This window comes from Chiloscyllium punctatum, chromosome 15 (genome assembly GCF_047496795.1).
Source record: "Chiloscyllium punctatum isolate Juve2018m chromosome 15, sChiPun1.3, whole genome shotgun sequence".
In the NCBI taxonomy this organism is placed as follows: Eukaryota; Metazoa; Chordata; class Chondrichthyes; order Orectolobiformes; family Hemiscylliidae; genus Chiloscyllium; species Chiloscyllium punctatum.
Genome location: NC_092753.1, coordinates 50,540,957 through 50,561,136, shown reverse-complemented (window position 1 = coordinate 50,561,136; position 20,180 = coordinate 50,540,957). Strand labels below are relative to the sequence as shown.

The 20,180-nt window shown below is 40.6% G+C and overlaps 1 protein-coding gene across 2 annotated transcripts in view; it reads right to left on the bottom strand.

The window, feature by feature from the left end:
• The window catches only part of epha6 (eph receptor A6), a 695,995-nt gene that overhangs the window by 312,717 nt on the left and 363,098 nt on the right, over positions 1 to 20,180 (bottom strand). For both annotated transcript variants that reach the window (XM_072585079.1, XM_072585081.1), the window contains one exon: positions 6,455 to 6,610. In XM_072585079.1, coding sequence (XP_072441180.1) covers positions 6,455 to 6,610 — 156 coding nt within the window. The remainder of the gene's footprint in view (positions 1 to 6,454; positions 6,611 to 20,180) is intronic.

Sequence of the window (20,180 nt, the reverse complement as noted above, 5' to 3'; positions counted from 1 at the left end):
TATAAAGGAATGACCGAAGATTAAATTGAAATAAATTCACCACTTAAAGTTTTAAGCAAGATCAAATAATTGGAATTACTGATAAATTTAAGTGACTTTTTAAAACGGAAGGATTGAGTAATTGCATGCACCAGGGACCTTGGTTTCATGCCCTAGCAAAGTCCTGGCACTAAAGTGATGGGCTGAATGACATTCTTCTGTCACAGAAATTCCATGTTCTGTATGAGATGCAGGTTCATTAAATTACGTATGATGGTAACCGAATGCTGTGAAAAGGGGGAGGGAGGGTTTGCCATCCCCAAACTGTGCGGCACAGTGAGGGAATTGTCAGAAAGGAAGTATAGCTGTGCATTCTGAAGGAACCTTGATCTGAATTGCATGTCAGAAATGTGGAGCTCTTACATTATGTAAAAAAAAAAATGGAATAGCAGACTGTGTCTGTGATTATCAAGCCTTGGAAATTCTAGCATATTACGTTTTGTGCTAGTGAGGGATGGTGCTGCTGTGAATATTGGCTAAGTTTAATTAACTGTTGAGTGGGATAATGACAGAAAAGCTATTTGTCTTTTTATTGTCAGGAAGTATACATACAATGTTGCTTTACCATGTGCATGTTAAAATATTTTCTAAAACATCTTAATTAATTGTGTGATTCTGTAGCATATGGTGAAAACAGGGTTCAGTTGAAGAGCTGATGCAGGTATGATAGGACTGAATGGCCTGCTTTGTAACAATTCTGAGATTCTGTCATCTTGTTTTGGTGTCGATGACATGGAAAGTCAGCTAGAGCTTTCCACTGCCTTTTCTTGTCATGCCCCACAGAACCACAGCAGGCCATCACTCAGAATCAAAAACCCCAAGGACAGAATTCCCATCCAACAAAAGCTGCTGACCAGTCCTTCATTCAGCAGTGTCACAGAGACAGCTATGGCTGCTGCCAGGAAAGTACCTCTAGATGTACAGGATCATGCTGGATCCAGAATTAAGGAAAACAGGGGAGGTGGAATCTCACTTTGGGGGTTGTGAGGAAAGGAAGGCATGTTGGATCAGGAGCAGGAAAAATGGGCTGGCCCTCAGTGGTCAATCAAAAAGTTTTGCTATCGATGGAATAATCCACCTTCCTAGCTGATAATGTGCCCTCACCAAGTGACCTATCAGTCACCCACATGGCCATAAACCCAGTTCATATTAGATTACTTCAAGCAATGATGGGATGAAGTCCCTAAGATATCCTAAATGACCATTTGAGAATCTCAGTTGGAGTGTCAACCATGGGTCTTCACATCAGGGCACAATTTTTTTTTCCTGAGGGATCTGCTCGGAGTTTTCTCAGAGGCTACTTTATTTATTTTAGTGGCTACCTTTGGTTTCCAGGGACTTTTTATTCATTCTCACTGACTCATCTATTAAGTATCACAATCATAAAGTAACTAATACCTTTGGTGTTGTATTGATGCATAGGTTATTTGGACACAAACAGGAGCAGATTCATGTAGAATTCATCAACATTTTCAATAATTAGCAACTCTCCATTCAACCTAAAGTGACAACACATGAGGAAAGCATTCATTTTCTACAGACCCCTGCACTTAAATTGGCACAAGATAACAGGCAGAAATTAACAACAAATATTCTATCTTTCCCAAAATAACTGGAACATTTAAACACAAAAGGCTTCATCTTAAACACACACCTCCCAGAGACTGGATAATCAAAGATAATGCCTGTCCATTGCTTATACACAAAGCAAATCTTTGATTTAATTTTAACATCTGACTAAAATTTATTATCATAGCATCCACTCTATTTGTTCCAGATGTACCTCACTGACACTTCAATTTAACAGGTCCCCTAGTGAGCCTATCTGCAGCAAGAATGGGAGAGAACCAGCCTGATGAGCAGGACGTCATGTTTCTGTTCATTCTACTTACACCAGTGAATTTCTCCAACTTGTTGTCCCCATGGTTCAACTTTCTTTGGTACTCTGGTAGATTTCAAAGATGGACCTGCTTGTCCACTACACTCCTGTGTATTTTGGTGCTGTGCTTATTCTGGTAGCAGTGAGAAGATGGTAGGATTGGTTTTCCACCATTTCACCTGACTCAGTGCTTCACCTGCCCTCAGGCTACCACCTGAGAGAAGATTTCCCCCTAGACCTTTGAGATAATTTATGAGGAGGAGAATTTGAGGACAACATTAGGCAAACAATGGCTCTTTTGACTCGTAGTGGTTTATTCCAGTTGACAATGATGTGATTGAAAGCAAACCCATGGATATAATGCCCCCAAAAATGCACATCACAATCTCAATTTTGAACCTGGTGTTTGAAAGTTCAAACTCAAAATTGTTCACAATCTGACGATAATTATTATTACATTTATATGCTTAGGGAGACCTTAAATAAATCACACCTTAAAAGAGAAGGACATTTTCCTGTGTATTAAAACAAAATTTTGCCATCCCACAGGATTATATCTCTTATTTTGGTGAGCACAGTACATGTTTAAAGACATAAAATACTTAAATTGCATCTACTTAATTAAAGTGTAAATTCATTCTAATCTACACAGTATTGCATTTAGTTTCTGACCTGAATTCCAGGTTGTGCTTCTTTTCTATCTGTGATACAGCTAAACCACTTTAACTACTTTGATACATGGTTATATAGAGCTTAAAGTCAGGTTTGTGCCATAGGGGTTAATAACTGTTAGAGTTAGAGCCAGAGCTCATCAGTAATAATGTCAGAGAACATGAAATTTAGATCTGAAGGAAAAGGGTTCCAATGGTATCTTTCTGAACTGTCTCTCTGTAAACAGTTACTAAATGTTCATGAGCATGCACTAGTATGGTTTCCAGTCCCCATCTGTCAAAAGCAACCAGAACCCAGTCATGATATTTACACGTGAAGGTAATCATTTGCCAGCTACTTATTGAGGAACCTAGCCAGTGCTGAAGAAGAAGGAAAAATGGAAAGTTGATGAGTTGTCAGAGCAGACTCAGTAGCAATAATCAGAGCAACTAATCAATACTAGACTTCCTCGACAGCCAATTACAGGCAAACAGAGTGATGAGAAAAGCCTTATCAGTGGAGTAGTACTGGAGTAGTAATGCAGAACTTTAGATGAATGCTTCTGGGGCCATGGGTCCAAAGCCCACTATGGCAGATGGTGGTATTTGAATTCAATATAATCTGGAATAAAAATCTAACAAATAATGGAAACCATGTAACCATTGCTGGTTGTGGTAAAACCCCTTCTGGGTTTACTTGTGTTCTTTAGGGAAAGTAATCTGCAGTCCTTAATAAGTCAGGCCAGTCTGAGACTGGACCCACAACAATATAATTGACTGTTAACTATCCTCTGGATGATTATGGCTTGGTAATAAATACTAAATAAAAACAAAAAACATGAAGCCATATTCCAAAAATGACAATGTGAAAAAAAATCCTTTCCAACATGCTAAACAAGGTAGATGCCCTCAAACAAGCCATATACTGAATCAAGCAGCATTGACACTTCATTCGATAACGGACCACATCTAGACTTGCTCAGTCAGGGTGTGATCAAGTCAGGGTGCTGCTTTATGGTACTGGCAACAGTGATGCCCCTAACCCCGTAACCCCACTGTCTAAGTAGACAACTATCGTGGTTATACAGGGAGAGATGTATCTACCTTCATGCACCAATGATGACTCATTTGTTAGCATAATGGGATTTAACTCTTATCGTATACCTTTCATTAAGTCTTTCATTCCATCTCTTTAAATCGTTATCATTTCCAAGTAACAGGTCTCTAAATATTTAACTACTAGCATTTTTTTAAACTCCATATCCTCATCTCCTTGTTCACCCCAAGAAAATCTCTCCTGGACTCTGTTCTCAGCTCATCCTAAGGAAGAAGGGACATCGGTAGCTTATGTTCAATTGGTAGGAAGGCGGAACCTTGAGCAGGCTGGGAGTGAAAGTGGGCATGACTGCTACAGTCTGGGTGAACCAGAATGCTGACCTAAAAGTAAGTACAGAGAAGAGGGGACAATGAAAAGTGGACTCAGGAGGAAAACTGTTAGCACCTGGAAGAGAAAGTGACAAAGGAAGGGTTTTGCCTGAAACATTGATTTTCCTGCTCCTCGGATGCTGTCTGACCTGCTGTGCTTTTCCACCACCACTCTAATCTAGGACTCAGGGTGAATAAGCTTCCACATACCGCTGATGAGAAATAACATGCAGACTGTTCACACACAAGTGTCCATTACAACATGTGCCTCACTGTTCATCTTAACAATCATGGAAATACCTCCTGCACATCTCAGTCAGAAATTAGAGGGTTGAAGACACTGGCCTTGCTATTCAATTTAAAATGTGTCTCTTTGACAATATCAAAAACATCTAAGTCAGTTTTGAGTTCTATTACTTTGCCCAAAATAAAAATCATCACAGTCTTGGCTAGGAAGAATTTACTATGATTTGTTTCTACCATTTTGTCTCGCTGTGGGACTTCTGCTACTCCTGCATGTAATTCTAAAATGATGCTTTTTGTGCAGATGTGGTACACTGCGTTAAATGCCAGAAGTTTTCCAGCTGATCACATCATGAACAAACAGCAATGGTTGTGACTGTGCCCTCCTTGCATTACTTGATTTACACATTGCCTTGCTGGCTTGTGGAAAATAAACTGACAGGCTCATTTGTGGGCTCCCAGGCAAATTCTCTGTCACCCTATAAAAGGGACTTCCAGTCTGCTGGGATATCTAAACATCTGTAGATGACATACAGTCCTCTCAAGGTTGTAAAAGCTCAGATATTGCCTCATTCAGGATGAGGACTATTACATGGTCTCAGATAACTACCGTATAGGATCTGAAAGTAACAGCGGTCTACTAAATCGATAGAGGCTATTTATAAAATAATCCATACTCCCTCCAGGCTCCTGGATGCACTCATTAAACCTAATGTTGTCAATAATTGTATTACATCTAAGAATGAAGTAGGCATTTATTACCTTAATTACATCTTCATATATTGCCACTTCTTCACAGTATCCTGAGTTGAGCAAGAAATACATCAGCAATGTTGCCAATTGCATAGAAAAACACATTAATCGTGTCATTATCATGTATGGAAGCAAAGTTCAAGGTGGTACAGTATTGATTAAAAATGTCACCCTACCCGCTGAGAGAACTTGGGATCACTCTCATGGTCTAAGGGCTTGGGTTTCAAAAAAGATTTCTCCACTTCTGAAGGCTTTCCTATATTCTGAAATGACTAAGTGTGTGAATTAATTCATTGTGTTCATTTCCACCAACCTTTTGTTTGCCTCCTCCTGTGGTTTGGACTTGGGGTTTTATGAGCATATTCCCACCACAGCTCGCTTACCATGTACTGAGCATCTGGCCGAACAATTCTGGAAGGTGGACTTGTTGGGCCGAAGGGCCTGTTTCCACACTGTAAGTAATCTAATATAAAAATCACAGTGTTGACTGAGCCCGCAAGCATGCCAGTACTTCTACTTTGGTCCTTCCTTCAGGACTTATGCTACTAACCTCTTTGTATATTGTGCCTCACAGCGCTGGAGACCCGGGTTCAATTCCCGCCTCAGGCGACTGACTGTGTGGAGTTTGCACGTTCTCCCCGTGTCTGCGTGGGTTTCCTCCGGGTGCTCCGGTTTCCTCCCACAGTCCAAAGATGTGCAGGTCAGGTGAATTGGCCATGCTAAATTGCCCGTAGTGTTAGGTAAGGGGTCGATGTCGATGTAGATGTAGATGTAGGGGTATGGGTGGGTACGCTTCGGCGGGGCGGTGTGGACTTGTTGGGCCAAAGGGCCTGTTTCCACACTGTAAGTAATCTAATCTAATCTAATCTAATCAATTGAGATAGATAGGATTTAGGAAGTTTCACTGAAAGAACAGTCCACCACTGCTGCCATCACGTGCTAAGGCACATTGAGATTGTTCAGAGGTGATGCTGTCTTTATATCAGAACTGCCGATGTGACTGGAAATGAAACAGGGCTGGTACAAAGAGATGCAGTCACCACCTTTCCCCACATCCACTTTGCGGCAGGAGAAGACCTCAGCAATGTGATGCCTGTCCATTCATTAATGCCGAGTACCATACATTCCATAACAGAGGCCATTTTAGGCTGTTTTGCCATTGCAGCAGAAGACTCCCATGTATGGGACAAAAATTTAAACCAGACCACTCTATTCTGCACCAGTCCAAGACATAACTGACATTGAAGAAAAAGTAGTATTATTCTCATAGGAAGTAATAGATCTAGGAATGTAGATTTCTATTATGTATGGTTATGAGTTCAACTGAACAAAGTCTCTGTAAAATGTGAAACAGTTAATACATTCATCGGTTTCTATTAGTATGGTTTCCTATCTTTAGTTGCAAATAGCATCCAGAATCCAATTGTGATATTTGTTGAAACATCAGATAGTTTTAATTACTTACTGGTACAAGCCATTGTTGGTGGGTCTTTTTCTGCCCTGTAGTAACCTTTGTCACATTTACACACTTGTGAGGCATCTTCATGAGTGAAGCTATGTGGAGGACATTTGGAGCATTTGGTGTTTCCAGCAAAAGGTTTATAGAATCCATGCCTGCAAGCTAAAAGAGTAACAAAATTAACAAAAGTAAAAGATAAACATGTACGTTAACCTGAGCGACTGAGATAATGGTACATATTTTCAACAGTTGATTTTAACAATAATACTGCTTGGTTTGTATGTTCCTTCCCAAGTGGTATTACTACTTCCAGACCCTGCTGTAACACTACAGGATCCAGGAGTAGTGGGAATGGCGTGACATCTGCAAGTGCGGGCATTACTTCTCAGGATCCTATGGTTGGAGGGCTCTGAAAGAGGATGCAAGAATACAGAACAGAGTTCAGAATCCAGGAGTAGTGGTGAGGGAGTGGACTTGGGAGCTGGAAGTTCAATATCCTAAGAAATGGAAACAGTGATGTGGGAGTACTGAATGATTGTGACATTTTTAAGGAAGAGGTTTGGAATGAAGGTTGAAGCTGGAAGGCAGAAAGTGTTAGGTCTTATTGGGCAAGTTGCTGGAAAATTACAATTGGTTCGGGTGAAAGCCAGGTCAGGCACAACTAGAGAAAAAGAAGCCAACAAAAGTAAGCTGAGAACTGATCTCAGCTCCCTTTGGACTATCAGGAACCCTCCATATCCATTCTCCTTCATCAGCATGTTCCTACCTTTAGTTTAGTGTATTAAAACATAATCTGCTGTTGGATGAGACATAAAATGAGATTTTCCACTTTGCTGTTTGGAGAATACACAGATACAAGCATGTAGAAATGGAAGTAGAAAATAATTGTAGCTGAACAGTGCTGTTTCTGAATTTCTGTGAAACTTCCAGAGCTCACAGAAGTGACCCTACTTTTCTTTTGTATGCTAGTCCGCTGTAACTATAAAATAGAAATGGGAGGATCACTCCTGGCCACTCCTGTTTATTTTCATGATCATCTTTGCAGTGTCCTATCAAGCCTAAAGAAATACAGCAATGGCCTTGTGAATGGGAGTCATTATGGACTGGAAAGTTTGTGGGTTGTTGTTGGGAAACTCAAAAGTGATTAAATTAATTGACTAATCTAATATCCATCCCCTACAATCTCTGGGCATAGTAAGCCACAAGACCATCGTGTTTTCAGGCTAGCAAAGTCATTCCTGTTTTTCTCCTCCAATACCAGGATGAGTTCCTGTTTGAGTTCCTGGGCCTGTGTCAGCCATGTAACTAGGGCCAGGAAATTCACGGACACTTCTCACCTCACCTGTCCTCTGTATTAAGGTACAAAATTTTTCTGCCTTTTTATTTTATGTTTTGGTTTATTTTTCTGGGTTTCAAATTGGTGCTGAAGAGTGGCAATACTATACAACATTTTTAACTGTATTTTGTAACAAGATAGATATGACAATAAAATAAAAATCAACTTGAATATACCACCCCATAAATGAAAGAAATGAGCATATACAACATTTAAATATGTTTTACTCTTGATATCTTATTTGAAAATATTTTCAACCTTCTAAAATGGTCCACCTTTTTAAAGACGTAGGGACAAATTAATCCCCAACTCAAGTTTTTTTTTATTGATTACAAGTGCACATTGTGAGGCGCTAAATGGTGGGATCAATTTCTAAGTACAATTGCACATTTCCCATCTGGAGGAGAACAGCCTTACTGGGCATAGTGTACTTGTTTTTTGGATTAACCAACTGACAAAAGGGATTGCCAATGGTTGTGTATGACGAAAATGGCAAGTTTTGCATTTCGCTTTAATGTGAGGTCACAAAGAGCAGTGTTTTCTTCTTGGTTGAATAGCAGTACTACAGCTTGTTCCTCACCCTCCTTCTGCTCACAGGATTTACCTGTGGGTCAGCGCAGTGCATGAGGACTCATTTTGGGAAGGTTGTGAACAGCAAGTTGAATTGGAATGCCTGAATGATGGCCTGTGCTCACCAGTATCACTTCTGATGAGGCTCAAGACCCAATTTCTAGTTCAATTTCCTTGAGCTCCTATTTACTAGATCATGTAGACCTCACTTCAGGCTAGTTTTCACATGTGATCAATTCCACTGGTGAATAAATGGAGGGTCAAAATGCAGACTAAACATCTTGCCATAGTTTGCATGGTCAACAACCAGTTGGATACGTTGGTTAAATTCACATTTTAGCTAGATTTGCATCTTCTGTTTGCATCTGAGATACATGCAAAACTTCAACAAATTAAAGGACAGATGCTGTCAACCACAAAAGCTGCCTCAAAGATTTTGAGGTAACCTTTCATAAGAAGAGCAGCTTGCTAATATTCTGAAAGTGAATGCTTTATCTAACCTGCAAAACAGTACAGATACCATTCTGAAGGGTTATGGATTATGGATATTTACATGTACACTGTCCAAGGCTCCTTCTCTTTACCTCGAATGCTGTCCAAAACCTTATGTATTGCAACATTCCTTTCTTTATAATTGTAAATAAGTGAACAAACCCAGCTCTCAGGTGGTGTCTAAGACCTTTCCCTTTACTTGCCCCTTCAAATCTTGTATCTTCTCTCAGACTCAGATGTTTCCAACACAGAAGGAGACCATTCAGCCCAATGTCTCCATGTTGGTTAACAAAGATCTAGCTACAGTAATCTTATTTTCAACCTTCTGGCCCATAGAGGCTATGATAATGCAACTGAATATCCAAATACTGCTGGAATGTTGAGAGTTTCTGACTCACCAAACCTTTCAGGCAATGAGTTCCACATTTCCACCAGCCCTCAGTGAAAGAACAAAATTGTCCTCAATGTTTCTCTTAGCTTTCTGCCTCTTACTTTCTTTCATTGCCCTCGAGTTATTGATCCCTCTTCTAATGTAATAAGTGGCTTCCAATCCACCCCATCTATGCCCCACATAATCTTGTCGACCTCTACAAGTTTCCTCTCAACTTTGTTGCATCAAAGAAAACAACACTAGCCTAACAAATCCTTCCTCATATCTCAGACCCTGAGCCCAGGTAGTATCCTGGTAAGTCTCCTCTGTACCCTGTCTAGTGCAGTAAACCCCTCCTGTGGTGCAGTGACTAGAACTGCATACAGGCCTCAGTTGTGGCCTACAGTTCCAGCATAACCAGCTTGCTCTTATAGTCTGTGCCTCAGCTAACAAAGTCAAGTATCTCAAATGTCTTCTGAACCACTTATCTACTTACCCTGCTACTTTCAGGGATCTGTGGATATGCACACCAATGTCCCTCTCACTCTTTTGAGTCCTTTTATTCATTGTGTAATCTCTTTCCTTGATAGCACTCTCAAGATTATTACCCCACACTTCTCCGGGTTGAATTATATTTGCTTCTTCCTCCCACCCAAATCAGTCCTTTGATATCCTTCTGCAGTTTAAAGCTATTCTCCTCATTATTTCACCCTATCAATTTCTATATCATCTACAATGGTCTTCATCGTACTCCTACATTTAAATCCAAATCATTGAAGTACACCATAAACAGCATGGGCCTCAGCACCAAGCCTTGTGAAACATCACGAGAAACAAATGTTAGACACAGAAACATCCCTCTACCATCACCCTCTGGTTCCTGCCTTTCCACCAATTTTGGATCCACCGTGCCACTTTGCCTTGGCTCCCAGGGGCTCTTATATTGTTGACCAGAATATTTGAAGGGACTTATCAAAAGTGTTGTTAAAGTCCACCTAGACCACTACAAATATATTACCCTCAATACTCATGGTTACCTTCTCAAAAACGTTGATCAGATTTGTCAAACAAGACTTTCCCTTAGTTATTTGGGATCAAGTGATCAGTTACATCATGTTTTAAGTGAACCTCAAGACAATTTCTTCCCCGAAGGTTCATCTCCACTTGGTCTACATTATTCCAATAGTTTATTTACATTTACTTTGATAGTTTTGTAATAATTAATGCAATTTTTACCATTACTGACATTATCACCATAATGAGCAGCTGCCACCCCCGCCACCACGAACTCTCCACCAAGATCCAAATCTCTTAGGTTGAGATGATCTGAACTGCAGATGTTCTGACATAGTTTGATCAACATTTGGGTGATAGCATTGTACTGTTTCTGATACAGTTGTATCAGTCTTTACACTGTCTAATTTAATATATGTATGGTTGCGCCATGTCCTGTAATCAACATTTTGGTTTCACTTTTTGGCTCAAATAAGATCAATGCTTCCTGTCCATCATGAATGTCCCTTTGGGTGATCTGATAATATATTGATTAATCTTAATTTTCTTCTGCTGACATGTCTTCCTGTCTTGGCGTTAACGTTGACAGATTTTGGTCCTGTACCTCAAAGTCTTTTTGCTGTGGCTTTTCTCTAACTGTTTTACATTCTCATTGTGTTGAGAGACTACATTTAACTTGAGGTTGTTTTATAGAACTGGTGCATCTGTTTTTAACCTTCTCCTCATTAACAATTCTGATGTTGAGTATCCATTATTCAATGACGTTGCTTAGCAACTGAAGAAAGCTCATTCCCAGACTGGATTGTTATACATCAGTCACTTCAGAGTTTTGACTGCTCTTTCACCTCTTCATTCAATGTCACCTAGTTGATACCTGTCTCTGAAGTGAATTTTCTGAAATCCTTGTTTATGAATTGATGTCCATTGGGCAATAATAATTTTTCAGGGGAACTGTATATTTCAAGGATGTTTTTTACTACTTTGGTCACTGAATCTGACATGGTTGAATGAAGTCTTACTACTTCATCTTGTCTAACATTTGACTCGGATGAAATATATCTTCCTTGTAAAGCTGAACAAACCTGTTGCCAGTCTTTTCCCGGGATATTCTGGAAAGCCTGATGAAATTACTGATTGTGCAGGCATTCAGCTGTATTTGGCACATCAAAATATAAGCCTGTATATTTTTCAAATTCCTGGCCACCACACTGTTTGATGCACTCTTGCTCTACATTATTCCTAGATGTCCCCTATGGAGTTTACATTGGATTTCTATTTGCAATGCTTTTGAATATATCTATTCTATGATTGTACACCAATAAATCTTCCATGATATTCAAGTATTGTTTCTGCTTGAGGCATCTTTTCAGCTGCTGCATTTTATTTCAACCACTCTTGCTGATAGGGTTTTCTAATCTTTGTGCCTCATCGACATATTTTTGAGCTCATTTGTCTGAGTTTTTCCTTAGTTGCTGGGAAAGTCTTAGTTATTAATGTAGAATAAGACTCTACTTCTCCTACAAGACCTTTTTCCTGTGTGACCCACTGCTGCCTTTGAGAGTGCATCCACTGTGACCTGTACCTTGCCCATCTGGTCCCCTTCCTATCGGAAAGATGTTGTGAAATTTGAAAGGGTTCAGAAAAGATTTACAAGGATGTTGCCAGGGTTAGAGGATTTGAGCGATAGGGAGAGGCTGAACAGGCTGGGGGTATTTTCCCTGGAGTGTTGGAGGCTGAGGGGTGACCTTATGGAGGTTTACAAAATCATGAGGGGCATGGATAGGATAAATAGACAAAGTCTTTTCCCAGGGGTGGGGGAGTCCAGAACTAAAGGGCATAGGTTTAGGGTGAGAGGGGAAAGATATAAAAGAGACCTAAGGGGCAACATTTTCACGCAGAGGGTGGTACGTGTATGGAATGAGCTGCCAGAGGATGTGGTGGAGGCTGGTACAATTGCAACATTTAAAAGGCATTTGGATGGGTATATGAATAGGAAGGGTTTGGAGGGATATGGGCTGGGTGCTGGCAGGTGGGACTAGATTGAGTTGGGATATCTGGTTGGCATGGACAGGTTGGACCGAAGGGTCTGTTTGACTCCATGACTACAGGACTGCATTCTGTCAACTGAAGTCTGAATCTTTCCATGCACAGAAGCATTAAGGAAGTTTCTTTTCATGCCAATGTTGCAAAAGGTTTGTAGTCTGTTGAGTTGTTTCAGTTCCAAAAGGTTGTCTGTATGTCCTTATGTAAATGCCATTGCTTTCTGCTCTATGGTTTCATATCACCATTCAGTCTCCAAAGATCCCAGTGTAGAACATAGAACAGCACAGCACAGGAAGGGGTCCTGTGGCCCATGATGTTGTTCTGAACAATGAGCCAAGTTAAACCATTCCCTTCTGCCTGCCCTTGGTCCATATCTTTCCATTCCTTGCATAAATAAACACATTTTTATGTTTCATCAATTTGCACTTGCATAAGGACCCTCCTAATTCTGTGAATGATGCATCTGCAGCAACCATAATGAATATAATTACACTGGAATATGATAATACATCATTGAAATGTTCCTTTGACTGGATCTTCCAAACCCATAATCTATGCCACCTGGAAGAACAAAGGCTGAAAATTTGATTTGATTTATTGTGGTCATATGTACCTAGGTACAGTGAAAAGCTTTGTTTATGAGCATTACAGGCAAATCATAGTAAGCAAGGACATACAGAACATAGAGTATTTAGGTAGTGAGGCATACAGATCATACTGCACAGGAGGTGTGTGAAGCAAGATCAATATTAACAAGATATTTAAAGGAACATTATTAGTATTTTTTGCAGACTTAGAATTTAGATTTAAAAGTGTGGAGCAGTTACAGTAAATGTTAGAATAAATCTACTGTAGGAAGTTTGCAAAGAGTCACCTGGTGTTGGTGCCATCTTGAGTCTTGTGACACCACCTTCTGCAGGCTCCCCTTCAAGCCATAAACCATTCTGTATAAAATCAACATTCTTTCACTGCCTCTGATTTCAATCCTGAAACCCTTTTCCTGACAGTACTGAAGTTCAAAGAATGCAATAATTCAAGAAGTTGGCCCCCCTGCAATTTATCAAGGGTAAGTAAGGATGAAGAATCAATTCTGGTCCAAGCAGTGGTGCCCATATCTCATGAATAAATGTATGTTCAAAGCTGCTGTTGGCAGCTGTAATGTGCACATTCTGCATTCCCATTACAGGACACCAAAATCATCCTTCAGTGTATGCCTCCCTCAAATCAGCATGAGTGAAACCTAACTTGACTCTACTCCCACCCCTCTTAAAAAAAAGGGAAGTGCTGTTTCCTTGTCAGGACTTGCAATTTCTGGCCACTTTCAACATTGTGGCTATGATACAGATGCTCTGTTGTGGTAAAACTTTGGGCCTCATTGTCTGTCTCACATGCACAGATCCTTCTGTACCTACATAAAGTAAAATGCTACCATTCCAAAACATATTCATGAGTTTATCAAAATTATTTAATTAAAAGTTATAGAGCTGACCAAACAGCACTGATTGTGTATCCAAGGAATTTATTTACACAATTGGGTGACAACATATCCAATGAGCTTTGTTTGGTATCCAATAGCACCTCAACACTGAGTTTAAGATTTGAAGAACATGATCCATTGCATAAAAGCAGAGGGTTGCTAGTTGTTGGGACTGGTAAATCAGAGGTGACTGGGTTTTATAACTCAGAGTAGAGTTAATTTGTTTTGAAGATTTCAGTCTGCTGGGACGATTGCTTCCCCATGGAGCCTCAGTGAACATTAAACCCACCTGTCTGCTGGCTGACAAAAACCCACAAACTGGTTAAAGCCATCTGTGCTGCACCTCATTTGCCGCTCTGTAATGACCTGTTCAACCCACCTATTGTCCACTTCCACTTCAGTGCCTCATATGGAGCAAAATCTACCAGCAGACATCCTTTGGATTAATGAGTGAGATATATGGGAAGATATTAACAAGGTCTTTGAGACAGATCCTGTCTGCTAAATGTGAGTGGTCATTGCTAAAGATGTTCAGTGTAAGCCAGGGCCTATGTGCAGCCAGCCTCTATCCCTGGGATCTCAATGCCAATCCTTTATGCACTTGTGTTAAGACGCAAACAATGCATCACATCACTGTGGAGTATCCCCTCTACAATGTAAGTGACAGTCTAATCACGTTAAGTTCTGCAAATAAGGAGGTGATCACTTGGCTCCAGGGATTAGCATTTGCAAAATAAATAATGGCACACAATTACACTCATATTATACAATCTAAATTTAGCTGAAATACGCATCTCTGGACACAGATACAAAGCTCACAACAAGACCTAAGCAAAGGTTGCAACATTAATTTAAGTAATTAAAGATAAAGCAGACAATTTAATATATAGAAATGTAATTAAACAAGGGTGAGTTGTCTCATTTTCATTTTGTGCAAATGCCTGAACAAGTAGAAATACCAGTGACTAAGTTAATAATGTTGAGCTATTCTGGGAACCTTATGGTTATTATATAATCAGGTTGATTTTGCATTGACAAAATCTATAATAATTAGCACAACAAGTTATAATAGAAACAGAGAAAATAACACTAACAAAATGTCAGATCTGGGTCAAACCCTTCTACTGGTTTATGCTAGCCTTGAGTGTGTAACCAAATGAAATCAACTGCATCAACACAACAGATTAGGAAATCTTAATTAACAGTTATGTCAAGTAGGTAAATCGAATTCCCACTACCTTTAATATTTACATAAAAATCAATTTCACTGAAGATAGCCTGATCCACAAAATTAGCCATCTGCAGATAATGATAACAGCGAGTTTTCAACGACCAAAAACATCCAATGAACAAATCGGTTCCTTTTGAAAATATGTTAAATTTACTACACAAAAACTAACTGGTGCACACCATGACACCAATAAATGGTTCTGTACAGTTTGTTTTCCTTCGTTAATACTGTGCCTGAAGGCAGTCCTTGGCAACTACTAGCCGAACAACATCAAAGTGCAGTTATTGGGGTAGGATGAGGTGCCAGGTCCTAAACCTGATCGTAAAAAAACCAGGGCCTAAAAAAAAGGAAATCATAGCCTGGTCTACACATGAGCTTTCTAGTCACCTCAGCTAAATTATTTTTAGTCATTTCAAATCAGGTTATTCATAGGGGAGAACTACATGATCTTGTAAAATGTTTCTTTCGTGAAAAAAAAATTAGGTGCTGTTAGTGAATCTGAACCAGGTTATGATGTTTAAAAATGTAAATCACATTTTCTAATGCAATGAAAAATAAATATATAATTGATTTCTATCATGCTTTCCATGAAAACCCAGCCTTCTGTATCACACCCCTTACCCGTGGTGTGGCAACCTTCAACTTACACCACCACCAGTCATCTCTCTCTCTAATGAGAGTGTACGCAATGGCCCTATGGGACTACGGTGACTTTACATGTGGCTAATTGAAAAAGAGTCAAAGGAACAGAACATTAATAAGAGGCAGCACAGTACTCAGAGGTTAGCACTGCTGCCTCACAGCATCAGGGATTTGGGTTTGATTCTGCCCTCAGGTGACTGTCCGTGTGAAATTTGCACATTCTCCTCATGCCTGTTTGGGTTTCCTTCCATAGTCCAAATATGTGCAGGTTAGGTGGATTGTCAATGCTAAATTGCCCACAGTGTCCAGGGATTGCAGTTTAGGTGGATTAGCCATGGGAAATGCAGGTTTACAGGGGGTGGATCTGGGTGGGATGTGCTTCGGAGGGTTAGTGCGGACTCGCTGGGCTGAATGGTTTGTTTCCACTCTGTAGGGTTTCTGCGATTCTATTCTATGATTTAGTTTGCATTATAAAATAAATTCTCTCCAATAACTTACCCTCATAACATTGCTCATCTCAAAGCCTTGGAAGAAGATCTGGGGGATTGTACAGTTGCAGTCAACAGTTCCTTCCTGTTGGCTCCTGAAATCTCTCACCGGCCAACAAAAACAGTTGTTTTAAACCAGGAAGATGACTAGTGGAATTTTCTGACAGCTGGTGAACTCTGACAGCTGTGAGTGAAGCAGTGTCACTATGATGCTAGCAGTGCTATGCTGGAGCTGCAGTGAAGATTTGAGGGAACCTTGTGTTCAGAGTGCAGCCAATCATTCATCCTCCTGAGACACTGGAGTCAGATTCTTTGGGCTGTTCACAGGAGGCTGGCTTCTGAAGTCACTTCTATTCAGACTGCCTTTATACGTTGGGATGGCCACATATTACCATAGAAATGCACTTCTCTTATCACCTGGACAGCCTTTTGTTGAGGCAAGTGTGATGTCTCTTTATGCCTAGTCTTTAACATCTTCAGGGATGCTGAGGATCATGAGCAGAGGTTCTGATGCTAAACGGATGCAGAGAATAAAGTGCTGGGAATGCAGTATTGAGCTTGATGATCAGCTATGATCATATTGAATGGTGGAGCAGGCTTGATGGTCAAATGGCCTACTCCTCCTCTGATCTTCTACGTTTCTGCATTTCTACATCCAGTTGCCTTTTAAATGTGGGGCCTGGGTGTCTTATATTTTTCCCATGCATGAATATGCAATGACCTAAACAAAATGTAATTGAAAACATAACTTTCTTTCAGTGGCAGTCCCAACTGCTTTTATGTCTGGCTCCACACTTAGTCACTCACAGAAAATTCCACCAATCATCTTTCTGTTTTAAAACAACTGTTTTGGTTGACCCATGAGAGATTTCAGTAGCCAACATGAACCGCCCCGTGGCCCAACATTTCAACTCCCCCTCCCACTCTGCCGAGGACATGGAGGTCCTGGGCCTCCTTCACCGCCGCTCCCTCACCACCAGACGACTGGAGGAAGAACGCCTCATCTTCCGCCTCGGAACACTTCAACCCCAGGGCATCAATGTGGACTTCAACAGCTTCCTCATTTCCCCTTCCCCCACCTCATCCTAGTTTCAAACTTGCAGCTCAGTTACTAACTCCTTGACTTGTCCGACCTGCCTATCTTCTTTTCCACCTATTCACTCCACCCTCTCCTCCTTGACCTATCACCTTCATCTCCTCCCCCACTCACCCATTGTACTCTGTGCTACTCTCTCCCCACCCCCACCCTCCTCTAGCTTATCTCTCCATGCTTCAGGCTCACTGCCTTTATTCCTGATGAAGGGCTTTTGCCCGAAACGTTGATTTCGCTGCTCGTTGGATGCTGCCTGAACTGCTGTGCTCTTCCAGCACCACTAATCCAGAACATGAAGGAACTGTTGATTTCAACGGTACAAGGCTTTGAGATGAGCAGTGTTATGGGGGTAAGTTATTGGAGAGAGTTTATTTTATAATGCAAACTAACTCATAGAATAGAATTGCAGAAACCCTACAGGGTGGAAACAAACTATTCGGCCTATCGAGTCCACACTAACAGTCTGAAGCACATCCCACCCAGAGTTCACACTTAAAGCATCAAAGGAGCTGAAAACACTTAGAAGCTCATGTACCATCAGGTTACTGACCTTTCATTCATTGTTAGGAGAACATACACTTCTGATAGGTTTCAATTTACAGATAACAAGAGTACAACCACAAAGGATGGGCGCTTGACTTGAATCTCCTTTTCAGTTGAACCTCACCTGTCTGCCCTCATCAGGTTGGATGGCATCAGTCTGCCATTTCTGGGCAGGCGTTACTGCCCAATTAAGTGTTAACCCTTAACATTGAAAGCCTATGTTCAAAGAGCCACCCTTGGCCAAATAATCAAAATTCGTAGTCACTGGACCTTGAATGAAGAAGTCTACTCTAGCAAATGCATGGCTCATGCACACAGTTGGGTTTGTCAACACATAGCTGAAAAATGTGTTGCTGGAAAAGCGCAGCAGGTCAAGCAGCATCAAAGGAGCAGGAGAATCGACATTTCGGGCACAAGCCCTTCTTCAGGAAATGTCGATTCTCCTGTTCCTTTGATGCTGCCTGACCTGCTGTGCTTTTCCAGCAACACATTTTTTAGCTCTGATCTCCAGCATCTGCAGTCCTCACTTTCTCCTTTGTGAACACATAGTCATCGAGATGTACAGCACAAAAACTGACCGTTCGGTCCAACTCGGCCATGCTCACCAGATATCCCAAACTAATCTAGTCCCACTTGCCAGCATTTGGTCTATATTCCTCTAAACCTTTCTTATTCAGATAGCCATCCATATGCTGTAATTGCAACAGCCTCCACCACTTCCTCTGGCAGCTCATTCCACACACGCACAATCCTCTATGTGAAACAGTTGCCCCTTCCGTCCCTTTTAAATCTTTCACCTCTCACCCTAAACCTATTCCCTCTAGTTCTGGACTCCCCCACCCGAGGGAAACGATATTGTCTATTTACCCTATCCATGCCCGTCATGATTTTATAAACCTCTATAATGTCATCCCTCAATCTCTGACGCTCCAGGGAAAACAGTCACAGCCTATTCAAGTTTTCCCTGTAGCTCAAATCCTCCAACCCTGGCAATATTCATGTAAATCTTTTCTGAACCCTTTCAAGTTTCACAACATTCTTCCAATAGGAGGGAGACCAGAATTGCATACAATATTCCAAACTGGTCTAACCAGTGTCCTGTACAGCTGCAATATGACCTCCAAACCCCTGTATTCAATGCTCTATCCAATAAAGGAAAGCATACTAAATGCCTTCTTCACTACCCTATTTACCAACCACTCCACTTTAAAGGAACTATGAACATGCACTCCAAGGTCTCTTTGTTCAGCAACACTTCCCAGGACCTTACTATTAAGTGTATAAGTCCTGCGCCGATTTGCTTTTCCATAATGCAGCATCTCACATTTATCTAAATTAAACTCCATCTGTCACTCCTTAGCCCACTGGCCCATCTTATCAAGATCCCATGGTACTTTGAGGTAACCTTCTTTGCTTTCCACTGCACCTCCAATTTTAGTGTCATCTGCAAACTTACTAAGTATACCTCCTATGTTCAAATCCAAATCATTTATATAAATGATGAAAAGCAGTGGACCCAGCACCGATCCTTGTGGCACATCACTGGTCACAGGACTCCAGTCTGAAAATGAACGCAACACCACCACCTTGTCTTCTATTCTATAAGATCTAATTTTGATAACCAGTCTACGATGAGGAACCTTGTTGAATACATTACAAAATTCCATATAGAGCACGTCCACCGCTCTGCCTTCATCAATTCTCTTTGTTACTTCTTCAAAATGTGCTGCTTATATTTTGTCAATGCAAATCCAATGTGCCGGCGTTTTAATGAATATTCATGACATACTACTGAATGCAAAACAGGTTCCTGACCATTAAGGTCAGGAAAATCACCACACCCAAAAGGTTCTGGGAACATAACAGCAAAACTTTAACCCGCCTTCAGGAAAAACAATGCTTTCCTCCCTCCGAATTTAAATTCCTCGTCCAGCCTCTGTTTGGAAAATTCTGCTGGATGAATTTTTAAAATTCTCTTCACAAATGTTTACTTAATAGTTGAGCTGAAATTGGGTAAACACACTGCACGGTGTTCGGGGTGAATATAAATAGCGAATAGCTCCATGGTTTGGAACCACGGGAATAGAACAATTGTTATTCAAATTGACACAACTTTATAAAGAAAATGGAAACCTCGATCATTAACGATCATGTGTATTTTTGAGGATCTAGGCTCAAATGTGATAATATCATTTCTGTTTAATTACCATCAAACCTAAATAAAATTGCTCTAAAATTAAACTATTTTGGAACGAAGCAAATGAATTGGAGTCATCCAAACTTTGGATTATTTTGTGAATGTCAGTTGTATTTGTGCATTGCGTATGAAACTGAATGTGACTCAGGAGAGGAATTCCTCCTTCTGTCACTTTAAGCAGAAAAGGCAGGAGCACAAATCAGGATCATATTTTATACTTACATCATTGTTGTATA